The sequence below is a fragment of the Peromyscus leucopus genome, chromosome 1 (assembly GCF_004664715.2).
Source record: "Peromyscus leucopus breed LL Stock chromosome 1, UCI_PerLeu_2.1, whole genome shotgun sequence".
In the NCBI taxonomy this organism is placed as follows: Eukaryota; Metazoa; Chordata; class Mammalia; order Rodentia; family Cricetidae; genus Peromyscus; species Peromyscus leucopus.
The window spans coordinates 4,808,635-4,826,528 of record NC_051063.1 but is presented as its reverse complement, the minus strand read 5'-3'; the positions used below and the strand labels follow the sequence as shown (position 1 = coordinate 4,826,528).

Here is a 17,894-nt window from a genome sequence, read left to right as displayed (position 1 = left end):
CCTAGTTTATGTGGTGCCAGAGATGGATCACAGTGAGTGCTGGGCAAAGACCCTCCTGACTGAGCCATAGTCCCAGTCCCAGATGCCCACCCTTAATATCACTCAGCATCCATTTTCTGAGGTTCCTGCCCGGTGTTGTCCCCAGGATCAGTAAAGGGCATGAGGGCCCTGGACTCCTGGGGGCAGAGCAGTATTACTCTACGTTCTACACCATAGTATCAGTTTAAGGAGGTGCACATGGGTATCCTAGGCCAAAGGCTCCCAGGGGTGTTTTTCTGACAAAATGCTTAAAAAGATAGTAGCTACCTATTTGCATGTCTGGATATTCGGACAAACCCCGGTCCTATCTGGAGTTACAATAGATGCTCATCGAGGGGGAATTATGTTTAAGTCACTGGTTTGTCTCACCTAGAGATTGCCCCCGATTCCACAGCTAGGCTCAGCCCCTAGACTGCTCCATGCTCTAGATGTCTGCCCACAGCTACATGTTGCATTCTCTCTGCTTCTCCCCGACTTGAATATAAGTCAGGATTCCCACGAGCCCTCCTTGAGTTTGGATCACTTGTTTAAGTGGCTCAGAGCTTGGGGAAACACTTCCATTACCTGTGGTTGTTTGTTCATGTGTGTGTATGTGTGTGTGTGTGTGTGTGTGTGTGTGTGTGTGTGTGTATACGTACCCACAGAGGTCAGAAGAGGGCATTAGATCCCCTGGAAATGATGGGTTCTGAGTCTGCTGTGTACCTACACCATTGATAAGCTCCCCAAAACCTATCCATTTACTTCTCTATGGAGACTTGTCACAGGGACCTCAACAAGAATGTCAAAATGTCGCCGGGCGGTGGCGCACGCCTTTAATCCCAGCACTCAGGAGGCAGAGGCAGGCGAATCTCGGTGAGTTCGAGGCAGCTGGGCTACAGTGAGTTCCAGAAAGCGCAAAGCTACACAGAGAAACCTGTCTCGAAAAACCAAAAAAAAAAAAAAAAAAAAAAGAATGTCAAAATGTCACTGGGACAGTGGTGGCACACACCTTTTATCCCAGCACTCAGGCAGGTGGATCTCTGTGAGTTCAAGGCCAGCCTGGTCTACAGAATGAGTTCCAGGACTACACAGAAAACCCTGTTTCAAAAAACCAAAAAAAAAAAAAAGAAAAGAAAAGAAAGAAGGAAGGAAGAAAAGAAAGAAAGAAAAAAAAAAAGGAAGAAGGAAAAAAAAAGAAAGAAAGAAAGAAAGAAAAAAAAAAAAAAAGAAAGAAAGAAAAAAGAAAGAAAGAATATAAAAAAGTGACAGAACAGAAAGAGTAAGAGCTAAGGCTAACGTATTCTTCGTGGTGTCCCTGCAGAAATCCCTCCTGCCGTGCGTGGAGCATGCACCCTCTAGAGTGTCTTGTCACCTGTTTTGGGCGGGAGGGAGTTAGGAGCCAGAAACAGTGTATGAAAGCCAATGTACATCCATCACAATATCCCTAACATTTAAAGTGCAGGAATTTCACATAAATATCCAGGCTCTGACTTTTCTCGAAAATGTGGCCAACCTGGCACCATGGCTTCCTTCCAGCCTGGCAGTGGTAGGTCAGAGCTGACTCAAGGCTGCCACCTTGTGGTGAGACAATGCAGCATCATGCCCAGCACGGCCGCCCAGCCTAGTACCCACTTTGCCTCCTAGGTCCTGAGCATGCCCACCTTGCTCCAGGCTGCAGACTCCACGAAGGCAAGGACTGCCTGCCTGTCGTCTTTTGGTTTTGGAGAAAGTTAAACTTTTTAAAATGTCTTTCATTTATCATGGATATATTTTTTCATTTTTTAATGTTACATTTACTTATTTTATGTGGGTGGGTGGGCACCTGCGTGCTACCACACTGGTGTGTGGAGGTCAAGGGAGAGCCTGTGGAAGTCAGTTCTCTCTTCCCACCATGTGGGTCCTGGATATCCTACTCTGGCCTTCTGTTCCTCCCAGCAGCCTTCTCTCTAACCAGGACAGCGGAGACAGCGGTACACACCTCACGGCCAGTTGGGAACTGCGCGTGGGATCTGAAGGGCAGACATGGCACCTGGCACTTACTCTTGCAGCTTTATCCACAGTGTCTTTATCACCAATATAGCAAGAGTCTCGCCACTCCGTGAAGTCAGGTGGCTTGGGGTTACATTCTCGGCCACTGAAACTCCTTGGATTCTGAGAATTTTTAGCCCTTTCTAGGGTAAAGATGTTATCGGGGAAGTTTGCCTTTCTTATCAAGCCCCATTAGTGGCCCTCCCGACCTGATTCGAGCTTAGAGCAGGCCAGAGCTACTTAACCAGCAGTTCTCCACACAGCTGCAGGCCCAGAACGCGCTTCTCCCAAGAACCTTAAGCCAGGGAAGGGATCATGAAGTGGCTTGGGGTCCTCTGGCTTGTGACCCTCTCAGAATGCTTGGTCAAGTAAGTATAGCGTGAATGCTATCAGCTGTCTCCCTGGGTTCTTTCTCACCCTTGTAAAAAATGTCTGACCCTCTTATTCCCCTGCCCATCCCGGGCTGAAGAAGGAAATGAAATCCTGGCTTTCATGAGGTTCAGGTGTCCACTCATCAGTGATCGTTTGCCAAGAGCACCAGAAGGGCCCAGAAGTCTTGGGGCAAGTCTTCTGGGTCACCCAACTCCAAGAGCACAGGTCACATCGTGGGCTGTCTGGATGTCCCTCCGGGGAGTGTTCAGTGTACAACTTGTGCACTGTCGGGGTGTTTCTTGTACATTGTCTTGTAGACCTCTCTCAACATGTGTGTCCGTCTCTACAGATCTTCCCACCTCTGAGAGTCTCTGTCCACAGACCTGTTTCTGTCTTTGGGCTCTCATTCTCAGGCCTCATCATTTCCCTGACGGATCCCCTGCTTTACCTCCCTTGATTTTCCATTTTTCTCTCATCCCTCACTTCTGATGGAACTGAGATGGGTACAGAGGGCTGTTTCCCCTGTGTACAGTGGTGCTTGCCTGTAATCTCAGCTTTTGGGAGGTAGAGACAGAATGATCAGAAGTTTAAAGGTTATATATCAAGTTTGATGCCAGCCTAGGATACATAAGACCCAGTCTCAGAGATAAAAGAAACAAAAAAACAAAAGGGGGGAACTACTTCCTAGGCCTCGCTTCGACGATAGCCAGCGCGGTGACCAAAACTGAGTCACAAGGAATGGGAGCTGGGCGGCGAATGCCCGGATCTTCCATCCTTCCTCTCGGGCTGCTTCTGGAAAGACAGAACACTGGAAAGAGCAACACAGCTGTCGCTGTTGGGACTGCTAGATGGCAGGTGCTCCCTATCCACCACCCCACCCCCTCAGCGTTCAACGCGAGGAGGTTTACCGTCCCATCATCTCTACAGAAAGGGCAGTAAAGCCCAGAATGATCCCATGGCTTGCTCCAGAGCGACCACCAGACCTGGACTGGAAATCAGGCACTCTCTCATGGTCTGCCCGCTGTGTTGTGTGGCCTGTTCCAGTCACGGTCTTCTTTGGGTCTGCACGGTCTTCACCGCGCAGCTGCTGCTTTGGCGCCCCGTGGTGCCTCTCTCTTACTTAGTTTCCTTCCCAATGCTCATTTAAAGAATCCCTCTGATGAAGATTAAGTCCATGAGAGAAAACCTTCGGGAAAGCCACATGCTGAAGGATTACCTGGAGAAGTACCCTCGTAGCCGGGCTCACGTGCTTCTAGAGCAGCGCCGGAACCCAGCAGTAACTTATGAGCCCATGAGGAACTACCTAGACGTAAGTGTGGCATGGGCTGGGGCTCCTCAGCGCCCCCTAGGGCTTCTGCCCAGCACTTGTGGCCCCCCTGGGGGAAACACTGCGTTGGGGCTGGGGTTCCTAAAGCCAGAAAGGGTGGGGAATAGGGGCTAGGATGGCTCGGCAGTTAAGAGCACCTGCTGCTCAAGTGTGAGGACTTCAGTTCAAATCCTCAACACTCACGTAAAATACAAGCTAGATGTAGCCACACACACTTCTGACCCCAGGGCTGTGGGAGCAGAAACAGGAGTCACTGGGGTTTGTAGCCTGCCAGTCTGGCTGCATGTTCAGTGAGAGATCCTGTCTCAAAAGAAGAATGGGGGGAGAGACAGAGCAGGACTCCTAGCGTCTTCCTCTGGCCTCTGTGTGCACTGCACATACACCACACACTCCTACATGAAAGGAAAAAAATGAATGGGTGAGGAACAGAGTCCTGAGTGTCTCCCCACCCCCATTGTTCCCCACCCCCTACTCCAAGGAGAACACATTCCTACCCCATCTGGGGCTGTACTAGCTGGGTGGACCTAACAATGACCAGTTACTACCACACAGACATCCTGTTCTATGCCGATGACAAGTCATTGGGCACCGGGACTTTTATTCTTTTTCACCTAGGTGAATCCCTGGCCCCAAGCAAGGGTGAGCCATATCACCAGCAAATCCGATTGCAAATCAAGCTTGGTATCTCAGGTAGAGGAGTCCTACCCCTGCAGACTCAGATTCCAGCCAATGACCAGTTAGTGAGCTCTGAGATGGGCTGGACACTGGTCAACTAGCAAGATGCTGTCATTTCTGATGAGTGGAGCCTAACTTCTTTCTTTCTTCGTTTTTTTTTTTTTTTTTTTTTTTTTCAAGACAGGTCTCACTGTGTAACTTCAGCTGGCCTAGTACTTGCTATGCAGACTAGGCTGGCCTCGAACTCACAGAGCTCCATCTGCCTCTCCCTCCTGAGTACTGAGATTAAAGGTGTGCACTACCACACCTGACTAAGCTTAGTTTTCTTTTCCAATACTTACAGCCTAGCCAGAGAAATGGGCAAAGAACAAATGTCAGCTCGGCATGGTGGCCTGCCTATATTCCCAGCAATCAGAAAACTGAGGCAGGAGAATCAAAAGCTTGAGGCCAGCCTGAGCTACATAGCAAGACTTATCATTAAAAAAAAAAAAAAAAAAAAAAAAAAAAGGAGAAAGGGGGTAGGGAGGAAGGGAGAGAGGGAAAGGCAGGGGAGTGTAAACACATGCCCAATGAAAGGACTGGCTGAGTGGTCTTGATAGTAACTATTTTGAGTTTGGGGAAAGCAAAGAGCACTGGGGCCTGGAGTGACCCAGGAGGGCAGCCTGGAAGAGGCACTTAGGCTGGATCCTGACAGGTGGAAAGAATTTAAGACCTTTGAGAGAGGATGGAGTGTTTCTAAAAGGTTTGAGCAGAGGCTTGGCAGTTGTGGGCAGCACCATGAAGTCAGGCTCCCCAGAATCCAGGGGACAGACAGGGCAGCCTGGTCGGCCCTAGCCATGGCCTTTCTCTCCTGCAGCTGGTCTACATTGGCATCATCAGCATTGGCACACCGCCTCAGGAGTTCAAGGTCGTCTTGGATACTGGTTCTGCCTACCTGTGGGTACCGTCCATCTACTGCTCCAGCCCAGCCTGTGGTGAGCGTTCCGACCTGCCCTACCCTTCATCACCCCTCCTACCCCAGCACACCTGAGGGTCACCTCCTGCCTGTCCCTGCAGCTCACCACAAGGTCTTCAATCCTCTTCGATCTTCCACTTTCCTGGTCTCGGGCCGACCTGTGAACGTCGCCTATGGTTCTGGAGAGATGTCGGGATTTCTTGCCTATGACACTGTCAAGGTAACCCGGGAACCAGGGGCTAGCACAGGCCTGGCTCCGGGTGTGAACACTGCTGGCAGGGTCCTCTGGGAGCGCTTTTCTGCTCTAGCTGGCCACCCACTTTGTGGGGCTCCCCACCCCCAGTCGCCCTCCCCCGACGGTGAGTCCTTTGACCAGCTATAGGTGTCAAGGGCTCAGATTTGTAGCTCCTTCACCAAAGGGGAACACAAGCTGTTTCTACCAGTAGCTCAGGGAAAGAAGTTTGTAAAAATAAGCCACTTGCATGCCCCACATGGTTCGAGACAATAGGTTGGGCACATTCTTCAAAGTAGCTACATTAATTTTCTCAACAAGCCCAAGGCAGACATTGCTAGGGCTTCATTCCACACGTGAGTGAACAGAGAGAGCCAGTGCTTTGTCCAAGGTCACACAGCTGGTAGGCCAAAGAGCTGGGGTGTGACTCAGAATAAGTAGGCAAGTGAGAAGTGCTCTCAGGGGACAGCCCTATGGTCTGGGCCTCTGGGAACAGCCAAGGAGCCTTGAGCTCCCAGGCAGGAAAAGCGTAGCACAGATTCAGGAGAGCCATGCTCCATCAAAAGGCTCTTACCCTGGGAGGCCTTGAAGGACTTGAGAATTAACAAAATCCCTGAGTGTGCACATGCATGATCACACACACACACACACACACACACACACACACACACACACACACGCAATTTTTACAGTCCAAATATTCTTGAGAACCCTGGTAACTTAGTCAGGCGTGGTGGCACAGGCCTTTAATCCCAGCACTCCAGAAGGCAGAGGCAGGCTGAGCTCTGTGAATTCATTGCCAGTCTGGTCTACATAGCAAGCTCCAGGACAGCTAGGGACATAGAGTGAGACTCGGTTTTAAAAACAAAACTAATCTCAGCCAAACACCTGGATATAGCAGGTTCCTGCCTCCTAAGGGTGCAGAAATGGTCACCATGGGCACTGCCCTGAAGGAGATGCCTTGCTTTCCACTCATCTTCAAGTGGGAACCCTCGGGTTACACTCAGCATCTCAGTTTCCCCATTTGGATAAGAATCTAAAATCAGATGACATCGTGGTATGGAGCTTGGTGACAACCCACAGCACCACAGGGGAGCTGCCAGCCCACTCCTGCCTGGGATTCACATCCAAGTGGCCCATGGCATGGCCAGAACTCAGTTATACCTTGTGGGCCAGACCATCTCCCCACCTACCCCCACCCAAGCTCAGCCATGCAGCCCTGGTTTCAGAGCCTTATGTAAGGACACCCTCTTCTCTCACAGATCGGGGACCTCATGGTTGTGGCCCAGGCATTTGGCCTGAGCCTGGAAGAACCAGGCACTTTCATGGAATATGCGGTCTTCGATGGTATCCTGGGGCTGGGCTACCCTGACCTTAGCCTTCAGGGAGTCCTGCCTGTCTTTGACAACATCTGGATGCAAGGCCTCATTCCCCAGAATCTCTTTGCCTTCTACTTGAGCAGGTGAGCCTGTACCAGATCAGCCCTTCACAGGCTCTCAGTCGCATTAGAAATTGTTGATCCTGAAGGTTCCTTAGACGTAGTCTAGTCCAGGTGTCTGTCTGCTGTGTTCTGGACACCAAATCTGGCCCATCATCGGCTTCTGTGAATAAGATTTCATTGGATCACCTGTTCCCTGTGGCTGCTTTTGCACCACAGCAGAGGCACTGAGCCATTCAGTAGAGATGAACGTCTCCCAGTGTGCACAGCCTCCAGTGCAGACAGTCAGACCCTCTGTGGAGAACGTGCTGCCCCCTTTAGTCCCGTCTTTTCCGTCAGAGATGAGGAAACTAAGGCTTTGAGGAGGGCTTTGCCCAGGATGGCCCAGTCTAGTGCTGAGAGAAGCGGGTTTCAAGCTCAGCCTTCAGGATTCTTCCCCATGATGGCGGTCAGTCCATCAGCTCTTCAGCTACATTGAAGTTCCTGATGGGCCAAAGATCCAGAGGACAGGCAAAGAAGGCAAAGCACAGGTGGCCGGTCCCGTTGACACTTGTCTCTTCTCCACCAAATGTGGGAGTTGATCCCACATGTTAGAGTGGGAGGCAGATGTGTGTCTCTGTGTGTCTCTTCTACGGCTGTGGGCTCTTCGGAAACCTGAGCTCCAGGAATCCCAGCTCTCGAGCGTGACCAAGCATTTCTAGCATTAAGCAAGCAGTTCAGTCTTTCTCTGGCCCTTGGGAACACTTCAGTCTGGTCCACAATGACTCATTCAACTGCTTCTTATTAAGCAGCTGCTAAGCACTGAGTGCCTCTCTGTACCCAGCTCACACAAGGATACAGAAAAGGGGGAGCAGAAGACAAGAAGGTAGCAAACAAAGGAAAAAGATACCTAGGGACTAACTGTGTCTGTGACAGCAATAAATCGGACAGACAGAACCAATCAGCCTGAGGTGGGGGTGGGGCTCCCTGAGAAGAAGCTAGTCCTGACTGAGCTGGAAAGCACACCCCTAGCTGCCCCAGCCCTCAGTATTCTGGAAAATGACTGTCTAGACAGGTAGGAGTCACACTCCTCTGGATGAATTGTCCTTTAACCGTAAAGTAGCTCCAGTTTCCAGACGGGCCCAAGTGCTCCACAGAATGGTGGGGTGTCCAGAGTCCAGCTCTGTAGCCAATTATCCACATTCGGCCCTCAGCTTTGCTACTCATGAGCTGCATCACTGACCTGGAGCAGGTACTTGGCCCTCCTTGCCTTAACTTCCCTGTCCATGAATAAGTGGCCTTCCTGAGAGGGCTGCTGAGCGGACTTGTGTGTGTTTGCATGGATACACCAGCAACATTGGGCAATGCTGGCAGGGTCCGGTGTGCTGCGAAGCCTCAGGGACCCAGCCCACTCCTCTCTACCAGACATAAACCCCTCCCCCTCCTCTTCCTTCCAGCAAGGATGAGAAGGGCAGCATGCTAATGCTGGGTGGAGTGGACCCCGCCTACTACAGCGGAGACCTTCACTGGGTGCCTGTGTCCAAGCCCAGCTACTGGCAGTTAGCTCTGGACAGGTAAGCGCCTGCCTGATTCCTGCTCCTGGATGCTATCTCCACTATATGCGCGCGTGCGCGCGCACGCGCACGCGCGCACACACACACACACACACACACACACACAAATGGAGTAACACAGGCCCACGCCGATGCTTGACTGCATCTACCATGACACATACAATCACACACAAAGTCACTGTCATGTACTGACACAAGGAGTCACAAGACAGTCATACATAAACAGAAGCCTGAACATGTACAACCACAGAAACACACATACAGTGCCGCATAATGACACACTCAGACATCGAGTCTCCGGCACCACAGACATACCCCTCCAGGTCTCCTCAGCAGAATCTGAGCCAGAGAGCGCAGGTCAGGCCTGGGTCTAGAGCACTAATACAAGGACAGGGCATCTGCAGACCTGAACAGGCAGGAGTCTCTGGAAAAGGCCCATGCAGAGTGGGAAAGGTGGGAAGTATGGTCTGAAAGCCCTAAAGTGAAATTGGCCTGGGGGGCGTGGAGGGGGGAATCTACCGTGCTGAACAGGGTCACAATAAGGGACCATCATCCTGGTTTGCCCAGGACTTGGGGTTTCCTGTCCAAAGCAGGTGAGGTCCTGGGCCCACTGTGAGATTATCACACCAGAGAACAGACAGGGGCAGAGACAAGTCTTGATCCTCTGATCTGAAAATCACAAATACACATCTCAGCCATGCAACAGGCTAGAGGGTGGAACAGAGGACCGGGCACATGGGAACCTGAAACACCTGAGCGCATGGGGAGAAAAACTGAGCAGACTGTGCACAGAGTCACCAGATGGAAGCTTAAGCAGCCTTCAGGGACATGGCAGCCTGGCCATCTGTGTGGGCTTCCTGGGCGCTGCCGGGATGGGAACATCAACACAGAGGCAATCTGCTGGAGAGATGGCCTCTTATGCAGCAAATGGCTGCTCTTCTCCCTGCTGTGGAGTGTCGAATGCCCACAGGGACCTGCCTTCATTCCAAAGCTGTGCAGTTGGTCGGGCACAAGTGTTTCCTGCTGTTCCTTGTTCATTCTGTTCCTCAATTCATTCATTTATTCATTCATACATACATGTGCTGAGCATCACTGCATGACGAGCCTGAGGGAGGCACTTAGCCACTGTGCCGTCCAGTAGTGCATGTGGACATGAACCAGGGAGTCCTGCAGACAGTGAGTCACCACCTCACTACTTGCTAGAAATGACTAAGGGAAGGTGGAAGGGACCAAGAGAGGGACTGAATCGACTCTGCAGCTGGAAAAGGTGACAATCAGGCTAGAACTTGGGAGATGATGAGAAACCAGCTAGACAAAGGGGGCATGTGCAAAGACCCTGAGGCAAGAAACAGCTCAGTGCGTTCAGCATCTGAAAGGATGGTGCTGGGGATCTAGCTCAGTTGGCAGGCTGCTTGCCTAGCATGTGGGAAACCCTGGGTTTGATCACCAGCATCAAATAAACTAGGTATGATGGGGCACATCTTTTTTTTCCCAGACAGGGTTTCCTTGTGTAGCTTTGGAGCCTGTCCTAGAACTCACTCTGTAGACCAGGCTGGCCTCAAACTCACAGAGATCCACCTGCCTCCCAAGTGCTGGGATAAAAGGCAGATGGGACACATCTGTAATTCAGCACTTGGGAAGTAAAGGCAGGAGGATCAGAAGTTCAAGGTCTTTCAGACCTAGAAAATGAGTTTGAGGCCAATAAGACCTTGTCTCAAAACAAACAAACAAAAGAACAGACAAGGTAACTGTAAGGAAAGCCAGACGTGGTGGCATCCTGCTATAGTCAGAGCTACTGGGGAGGTTGAAGCAGGAGGGTCATTTGAGCTCAGACCCTGGAGCTCAGGAAAACTTGGTAAGACTTTGCTCTAAATAAATAGATAACCATAAATAAATCAGAAAAGGTAAAGTGACCAGCAGGAGGGTGAGCATGAAGAGCTGAAGGGCTGCTTTGAGGTCAGGGAAGGAGAGTGTGGGTCTGTGTGGTAATCCTGGTGTTCTCTTTGGTCCCTGCCTCTCAGCATCTCCATGAATGGAGTAGTCATTGCCTGTGAAGGTGGCTGCCAAGGTATTATGGACACAGGGACCTCCTTGCTGACTGGCCCCCGAAACGCGATCCTTAAAATTCAGAATCTCATTGGTGCCAAGGCCACCAGTGATAACGAGGTAAAGGGTCATGTGGGCGGGCCATCTGGGTTCTCCGCACACTGCTGCAGTCGTGGCTGGGCTAACCTCCAGCCTCTCCCTCTTTGACAGTACATTCTCAAGTGTGACACCATCAACACCCTACCTGATATTGTCTTCACCATCAGTGGTGTTACCTACCCAGTGCCAGCCAGTGCCTACATCAGGAAGGTGAGTTCGGCAGTGGGAATAGCAGGAATCACCAGGCTTGGACTTTTGTGGAAAAGGAAGGCACACCCTGGTGGTCAGGATATGCCATGACAGGATGCTTGCCCACCAACTGGGCAAGTGCTGCCCACACAACCATCATGACTGTGAAAGCCAGTCTGGTATTCTTCCTCCCCCTCCCAGGTTTCAGAGGAAAGACAAGGGTAGTTTGAATTGAAGGGTGGCCTGGGGTAAATAGGACCTAGGGAACCATGCAGAGAGGCAGCTGAGTTAGATGGATGAGCAGACCAGGGACAGTGAGGAGAGTGTGCCAGCCTAGGAAGCAGTAACTGAAGAGGACGGTCATGCACCGTCCAGAGGCTGCCCAAAGGGGAGCAGGAAAGGCCTGCTCTGCAGAGGGACTAGCTGAACCAAGGCCGGGGGTAGGGGGGAAATGGCAGAGTATGGAGGGAGCCACAAGTGGTTCTTATCCCAGCTGTGAAAGCCATCCTGCAGCCGCGGGACAGAGCCACACAGCTCCATGAAAGGAGGACCCCAAGCTGAGTGGCAGGGCTGGGCTGGAGCTCAGTTGGTAGAGTTTCTGCCTAGAATGCAGGAAGGCCCTCAGGTCAGTCCCCAGCACTGCATAAAGTGGGTATGCTATGCACATCTGTAATCCCAGCACTTGGGAGGCTGAGGTAGAAAGATCAGAAATTCAAGGTCACCCTCAGCTACATAGTGAGTATGAAACCAAACTGGGCAACATGATACCCTGGCTCAAAAAAAAAAAAAAAAAAAGGCAAGAAGCTGAGCAGCTGGCGGCTGAGTTCATATATTGCCCTTGTTTTTCAGAAGCATTCACACAACTGCTACAGCAACTTTGAAGAAGGCATAGACGACTCTTCGGACTCTGAGATGTGGGTGCTGGGGGACGTTTTCCTAAGGCTGTATTTCACCGTGTTTGATCGGGCAAATAACAGGATTGGTCTGGCTCCTGCTGTGTGAGTGCTGGGTCTCCTTCAGGGGAGAGCCAGGCATGTGACACAGACAGGAATGCTCATGGGGCATTCCCACCCGGGGGAGCTGACCCCAGCAATTGGGAGCTCTGCAAAGCCCTGTTCTGGGTGGAGAATAAAGATTGCATTCACAAAGCCACTGATGCTAATGGCTGCTCTCTCTGGGTCGACTGAGGTATGCCAGAGTTAGTGTTGTTTGGTTTAGTTTTTGAGATAGGGTCTCAGTGTGTAGCTCAGGCTAGCCCAGAACTCATTATTGTAGCCTAGGTAGATCTGGAACTTTCAGCACTTCTCCTGCCCCAGTCACCAGAAGGCTGGGAAGCAAGACTCCACCGTGTAGTGTCCTTGGTGGAGAAGCCAAGTCCGACCAGCATGACCGAAGAGGAAGACTTTATGAATGATACTGGGAAGGTGCAGAAGGGAACCGTCACACGCCTGGCAGGCATCTGTTCCCTTCCCCCCTCTCCTCCCCTCCCCTCGATTCTCTTTGCCTCTCAGCTTCTTTCTCTTATATTTTGGAGGTCAAGGACTTTGCTGCCACTAGCCCTAGGATTCCATGTCTGAAGGTGTCTGAGCAGGAAGGACGCAGATGGTGGGGGGCGGATCCCAGAGTAGCAGGGAGGACTCTGATTGGTCTCACCTGGAATGGGATGGCCATCCTGGACCAAATATCTTGGGCAGAGGGGAACGAGATGCTAAGATTGGCTCAGCTTGGTCAAATGGTCTTATCTGTGACCTGGAGGTGATTGCCATTTTTCTTTAGAACCACAGGGCTGGAATGAGGAGGAGTCACTGATAAAAGCGGCAAAGGATGTTCCAGACAGCTAAGAGGGCTTGAGCTGACACTCCCAATGTCTCTCCTCCACCCACACCACCCCTCCCCCATTCAGAAAGATGCTTAAAGGATAATTAAACACAGGTTCTGGATACTGGGCCTGGTGGAGAATCCACAAGCTCAAAGAGTGACTAGGCTACATAGTGAGTTCAAGGCCTGCCTGGGTAACTTAGTGATACACTGTATCCAACCACAATGAGAAAGAGAAGCTGGAGAGACACTCGGCTTACTGTTCCATCAGAGGACCAGAATTCAGGTCCCAGCACACAAACAACTGTAATTCCACCTCCCAGGGGTCTGATACCCACTGCTGGCCTCCATTAGCACCCTCACATAAGTGCACAGACACACAGACATGTGAATTAAGCCTTTAAAAACTAAAAGGTGAGCTGGGCGGTGATGGCGCACACCTTTAATCCCAGCACTCGGGAGGCAGAGGCAGGTGGATCTCTGTGAGTTCGAGGCCAGCCTGGTCTATAGAGCGAGTTCCAGGACAGGCTCCAAAGCTACACAGAGAAACCCTGTCTCGAAAAACCAAAACAAACAAAGAACCTAAAAGGTAAAAAGAGGTTGGGGGCTAGAGCTCAGTGGTAGAACACTTGGCTAACACAAGCAGCCCTGGGTTCAATTTTTAGCACCTACCCCAAATTTAAAAAAAAAAAAAAAAAAGGTTGTTAGTTTCTTGAGGTAGGCTACCCCCAAACCTTTCTGGGCACAGCTATTGGAACACTTGATTTGGACTATCAAAATTCGACATACTTATGGCCTGGAGAGATGGCCCAGCAGTCAGGAGTACTTTTTGCTCTTGCCGAGGACCTGGGTTTGGCTACTCAGCACCCACGTGGCAGCTCACAAGCATCTACAACTCCAGTTGCTGAGGATCCAATGTCTTCCTCTGACCTCTGTGGGCACCAGGCATGCACATGCTATGTATACACGCAGGCAAAACACTCATACGCATAAAATAAATAAGTCTTATAAAAATCTTTTTAAACCAAGAGAGGGCATGTTTGATTTGGATGGCTTTTCCCACAGGCCCAGATGGGCAGAGAGCAAGGGAGCAGGAAAAAGAAAGTAACAATCAAGGCCTGTTTCAATGCAGCACACTGCAAAACTGCTTTAGCCTCATCTCATGTGGTCCATCGTCACTGGGCATCTATCGACATGTCAGGCCTGTGGTTCACCCTGGGTAGAGGCCTCACTGGGAACTTGTCCCTGAGTCCCAGAGACAGATCAAGGGGCAGGGACAGCAGAGACCTAATGAAGCCAGGAGGAATGACATGGAAAGACACTGAGAAACTGTCCAGGTTTGAGAAGGAAGGACTTCCAGGCCATGCGCAGAGCTTGTACAGTGGCTGCAAGTTCTGAAAGAGCCATCCGCTCTCACGTCCTGCCTCCCTACCATGGTCCCAGAGATCATCTGTCCTCGGCCCCCATTCCCACCTCCCGCGTCCCTCACTGTGAGAGCAGGTGGTCATCACAGGAAATAGCCGTTATCCTCCAGTCTTACGTGGAGATAATGAATTAATCATATAAAGCCTTCAGAACACAGCCTGTCACGAAGCATCATGAGCTATTGCTATTTACAACCAACCCCTGACAGAGGCCACAGGCCAGTGACACCCAGCACGTGACCGGGTTCCAGAGAAGACAGTTCTACCAGAGACTTCTCTTCTACTTTTCTTAGTTTCTTCCCCCAGTGGTCAATGCTAAAATAAGGAGGAGAAGTTAAACATCTTGGTTTGACTTTTTGGTGTTGTTTTGGGGAGGAGGGGGATATTTTGTTTGTTGTTTTCTGGGTCTCTATGTAATCCCAGCTCTCCTGGAAACCATATAGACCAGGTTAGCCTAGAACTCATAGAGATTGCTTGCTCCTGCCTCTCAAAGGCTGGCATTAAAGGCATGTGCCACCTTGCCCAGCCTTGTTTTTTTTTTGGGGGGGGGGAAACAGGATCTCATGTAGTCCAGGTTGGCCTTGAACTCCTGAACATGATCATCCAACGTCAGCCTTTGGAGTTCTGCGATTATAGGTATGACCCACCATACCCTAATTAACATTACTTCACAAAAGATAAAGATCTCTAATAGAAAGGAGACCTTACCTTTGCTGAGTTATTTCTGGATTGACTTGTTTTTCATAGAAACAGCCACCGGTGTGGGTCAACTGAGTGCTGATACCGCTGGCTGTCGGTGGGTGCTACACATGAACACTCTTGCTGGACGGCCCTAACAGCTCCTACTCATCCCTTCTACTTGAGTGGTTACTTAGCAACACAAAACCACTGGCCTCTCTACCTTCAGACCTATCAATCCCACTGCGACAAATACATTTGTTTATTTGCTATAAATTATTTGTTGACTGTAATGATTTTCCCAGGGAATCTACATATAACAGGGGGAAGTTGGAAGCAACCCCCACACCCACCCAGATTCTAAAAGCAGGGAATTAAAAATGGGAAGGCAGCCTCAACTGTAAAAGTGGTGAGTATGAGCTACATGGGAAACAGTAGGGAGCAGCAAGCTCTGGCCTCCTCTCACCGTGTGTGACACACACACACACACACACACACACACACAGAGTTTACTGGCCTCCAACCTTCCCATTTCACACTCTAAAGTGCACTTATCTTCTGAGCAGCTGTCCCCTGCCCTGGACTGTGAACTCATGAGGAGAGAGATTTAGCAGCTCAGTGTTTAAAATAGAAATGGGGACATAACACATGTTCTGAACACATCTCGAAATGAACGTTACATGAAATCAGTGTTGAAAACAAAGCATGACAGAGATTATAGACACCCCCAAAACATTCAAGAGTGCGCGGCGACAGGATCACACCAGGCACGGCTCTGCCCAAGCGAGAGTGGGCAGTGCCGACGTACTGTACCAGGGCCACTGTAACCAATACCACAGTCAAGGATGGAGGCTAAACAGAAACTTAGGTTCTCACAATTCTGGAGGCTAGAAGTCCAGAGTCAAGGGATGTTTCGGCTGTTTCTTCCACTGCCTCTCTCCTTGACAGACCATCTTACTCCAAGGTCTTCTCTGAGACCCCCACTGGGTTACCCCTGGGGTCACACACACACCTACTAGGCCACTGGCAGAGAGCTCTGTCTGGTATGTCCCAGGCATGGTGATCCACTCAGATGGTAGACTCTTCCTTCTTTGAGATGTCTGTTGTGGGCTGTTGGGGACCAGGGTTGGGGGTGTCCAGGAGAGCTGCAGATAGTCTTTGAGGCTTCAAGGGTGTGCTGAGGGTCTCTGAGAGGTCAGGACCAGTCGTCGTCGTCGTCGTCGTCGTCGTTGTCGAAGGTACTTCTGCCTCAGTCAAGTGGGTGGCAGACAGAGGCCACCGGAATGCCCCCCCAAAGGTTGAGGAAGAGCTCTCTGGAGTGGCAGGTGACCAAGGAGTCCCTGGAAAGGCTGGAGGTAGAGTAGAGGACCCAGGAGAGACCGAAGACCCTGCTGAGGGCTCAGGAGGCGAGAGGCTCCAGGTTCCCCTAGAAATGTACCCTCTGACTCCAGCGGAGGTGAGGAGGAGGTGTGGGCTACTGGTGGGCCTGGGAATACAGTCTGCACATCGGACAGGTTTGCTCTCAAAAGCAGCTGCAGGAGCTGGAATGTGGGCCTTGCAGGTGATGCTGATGGAGGCCCTGGGCAGGAGCTACAGTTGGCAGGACTCCAGTGTCTCCACGGAGGCTCCGAGCATCTTTGCCAAGGTCTCCATGAGGGGAGGGTTGCTGCCTTTCTCTTGGAGGAAAGAGGGAATCTAGACAGAGGTGGAGAAACAGGGTCACAAGGGTTCATTGTAGCTGACATGAGCCATTCTGGGGATAGACACCCTACTCCATCCTCACAGGGGACTCAGCACCCCTGGTGAGGACCATAGTGGGCTGCCTCCGACCTCCATGGATGGAAGGCTGAAGAGAAACCATGAATGGAAGAGGGCAGTTCACTAAAGCCGCCCTCCAAGTAACTTTTGGAGAGCACATGACTCTGCTTGTCTCCTCTTTGGGTCTTGGTGTCCCACATGGAGGAGTGCCAGAGATCAAAGGATAAGGAAAGAGAGCGTCTAATGCTGGGCCTCTGTTTTCCCACTTGTAAAATGGGCATCCCAACAGACTGGGAGTCAGATGCAAAACACAGAGGATGTCTTAGCCTAAACACTCATGCTTGCTGTGGACTGTGGGTGTCGTGGCAGGCCAAGTTGGGTGCACCAATGATAGCAGATATATATATCACTCTGCTGTGGGGTGTTACCAGTGCGGAAGATGGATCTGTGGAGCCAGAGGATACAGGAATGCTCTGTGTTCCACTCAATGTTACTATGAAGCTATAGTTATCCAAAAATATGCAATCTTTTTTTTTTTTTTTTTTTTTTTTTTTTTTTTTTTGAGACAGGATCTCTCTATGTCCTGGAACTTAGTGTATAGACCTGGCTGACCTTGAACTCACAGAGATCCGCCTGCCTTCTGGAACTAAAGGTTTGTGCCACCTAGCCTGGCAAATTTGAACTATCGATCCCCCTGCCTTAGGATTATAGGCATGCGCCTCTCCACCTGATTGATGGAGACAGAGGCAGGCCTTCATGCACACCAGACAAATGCAGTGAATTAGACTCAACCGCCATCACCGAGTAAACGAGTAAATGAATAACCATCTCAGCCTACCACCTCTCACACTGCAAGGCTGTGGGCCACAGAGGGAAGGAAGCAAAAATGAAATAACCAGTGACAAGCGAAGGAGGAACGAACCTTCAGAGAGGTTCAACCCAGGGGAGGTGGGTACAGCTGTGTGCACTGGTATACTCTGAAAGTCCTCTAGAGGGCGACCGCACAGAGCCGAAAACCATGCAGTCCTGAGATTTAAATGTGTGAACTGGGCGGTATGTGAATTTTGTCTTAAGGAAATTACTATTTTTATTACCGGTGTGTGTGTGTCTTGTGTGTGTGTGTGTGTGTGTGTGTGTGTGTGTGTGTCTGTGTCTGTGTGTGTGTGTGTCTTTGTGTGTTGTGTGTGTGTGTGTGTGTGTGTGTGTGCATGCCACAGCACACGTGTGGAATTCAGAAGACAACTTGAAAAAGTCAGTTTTCTCCTTCTACCATGTGTGTGGATG

The 17,894-nt window shown here is 50.7% G+C and overlaps 2 protein-coding genes across 2 annotated transcripts in view; one reads left to right on the top strand and one right to left on the bottom strand.

The window, feature by feature from the left end:
• The first annotated feature begins 2,271 nt into the window (after window positions 1–2,271).
• Window positions 2,272–12,084, top strand: Pga3 (pepsinogen A3). Its single transcript, XM_028884190.2, has 9 exons — window positions 2,272–2,414; window positions 3,568–3,727; window positions 5,277–5,394; window positions 5,477–5,595; window positions 6,870–7,069; window positions 8,482–8,598; window positions 10,620–10,764; window positions 10,855–10,953; window positions 11,782–12,084. The coding sequence occupies exons 1-9, from the start codon at window positions 2,362–2,364 to the stop codon at window positions 11,932–11,934; spliced, it is 1,164 nt and encodes a 387-aa protein (XP_028740023.1). The 5' UTR covers window positions 2,272–2,361; the 3' UTR covers window positions 11,935–12,084.
• A 3,012-nt stretch (window positions 12,085–15,096) lies between these two features.
• Window positions 15,097–17,894, bottom strand: part of Vwce (von Willebrand factor C and EGF domains) — a 29,798-nt gene continuing 27,000 nt past the window's right edge. Inside the window, 3 exon segments of the mRNA XM_028884243.2 lie at window positions 15,097–16,261; window positions 16,264–16,461; window positions 16,464–16,547. Of these exon segments, the coding sequence (XP_028740076.1) occupies window positions 15,921–16,261; window positions 16,264–16,461; window positions 16,464–16,547 (623 nt within the window). The 3' untranslated portion in view covers window positions 15,097–15,920.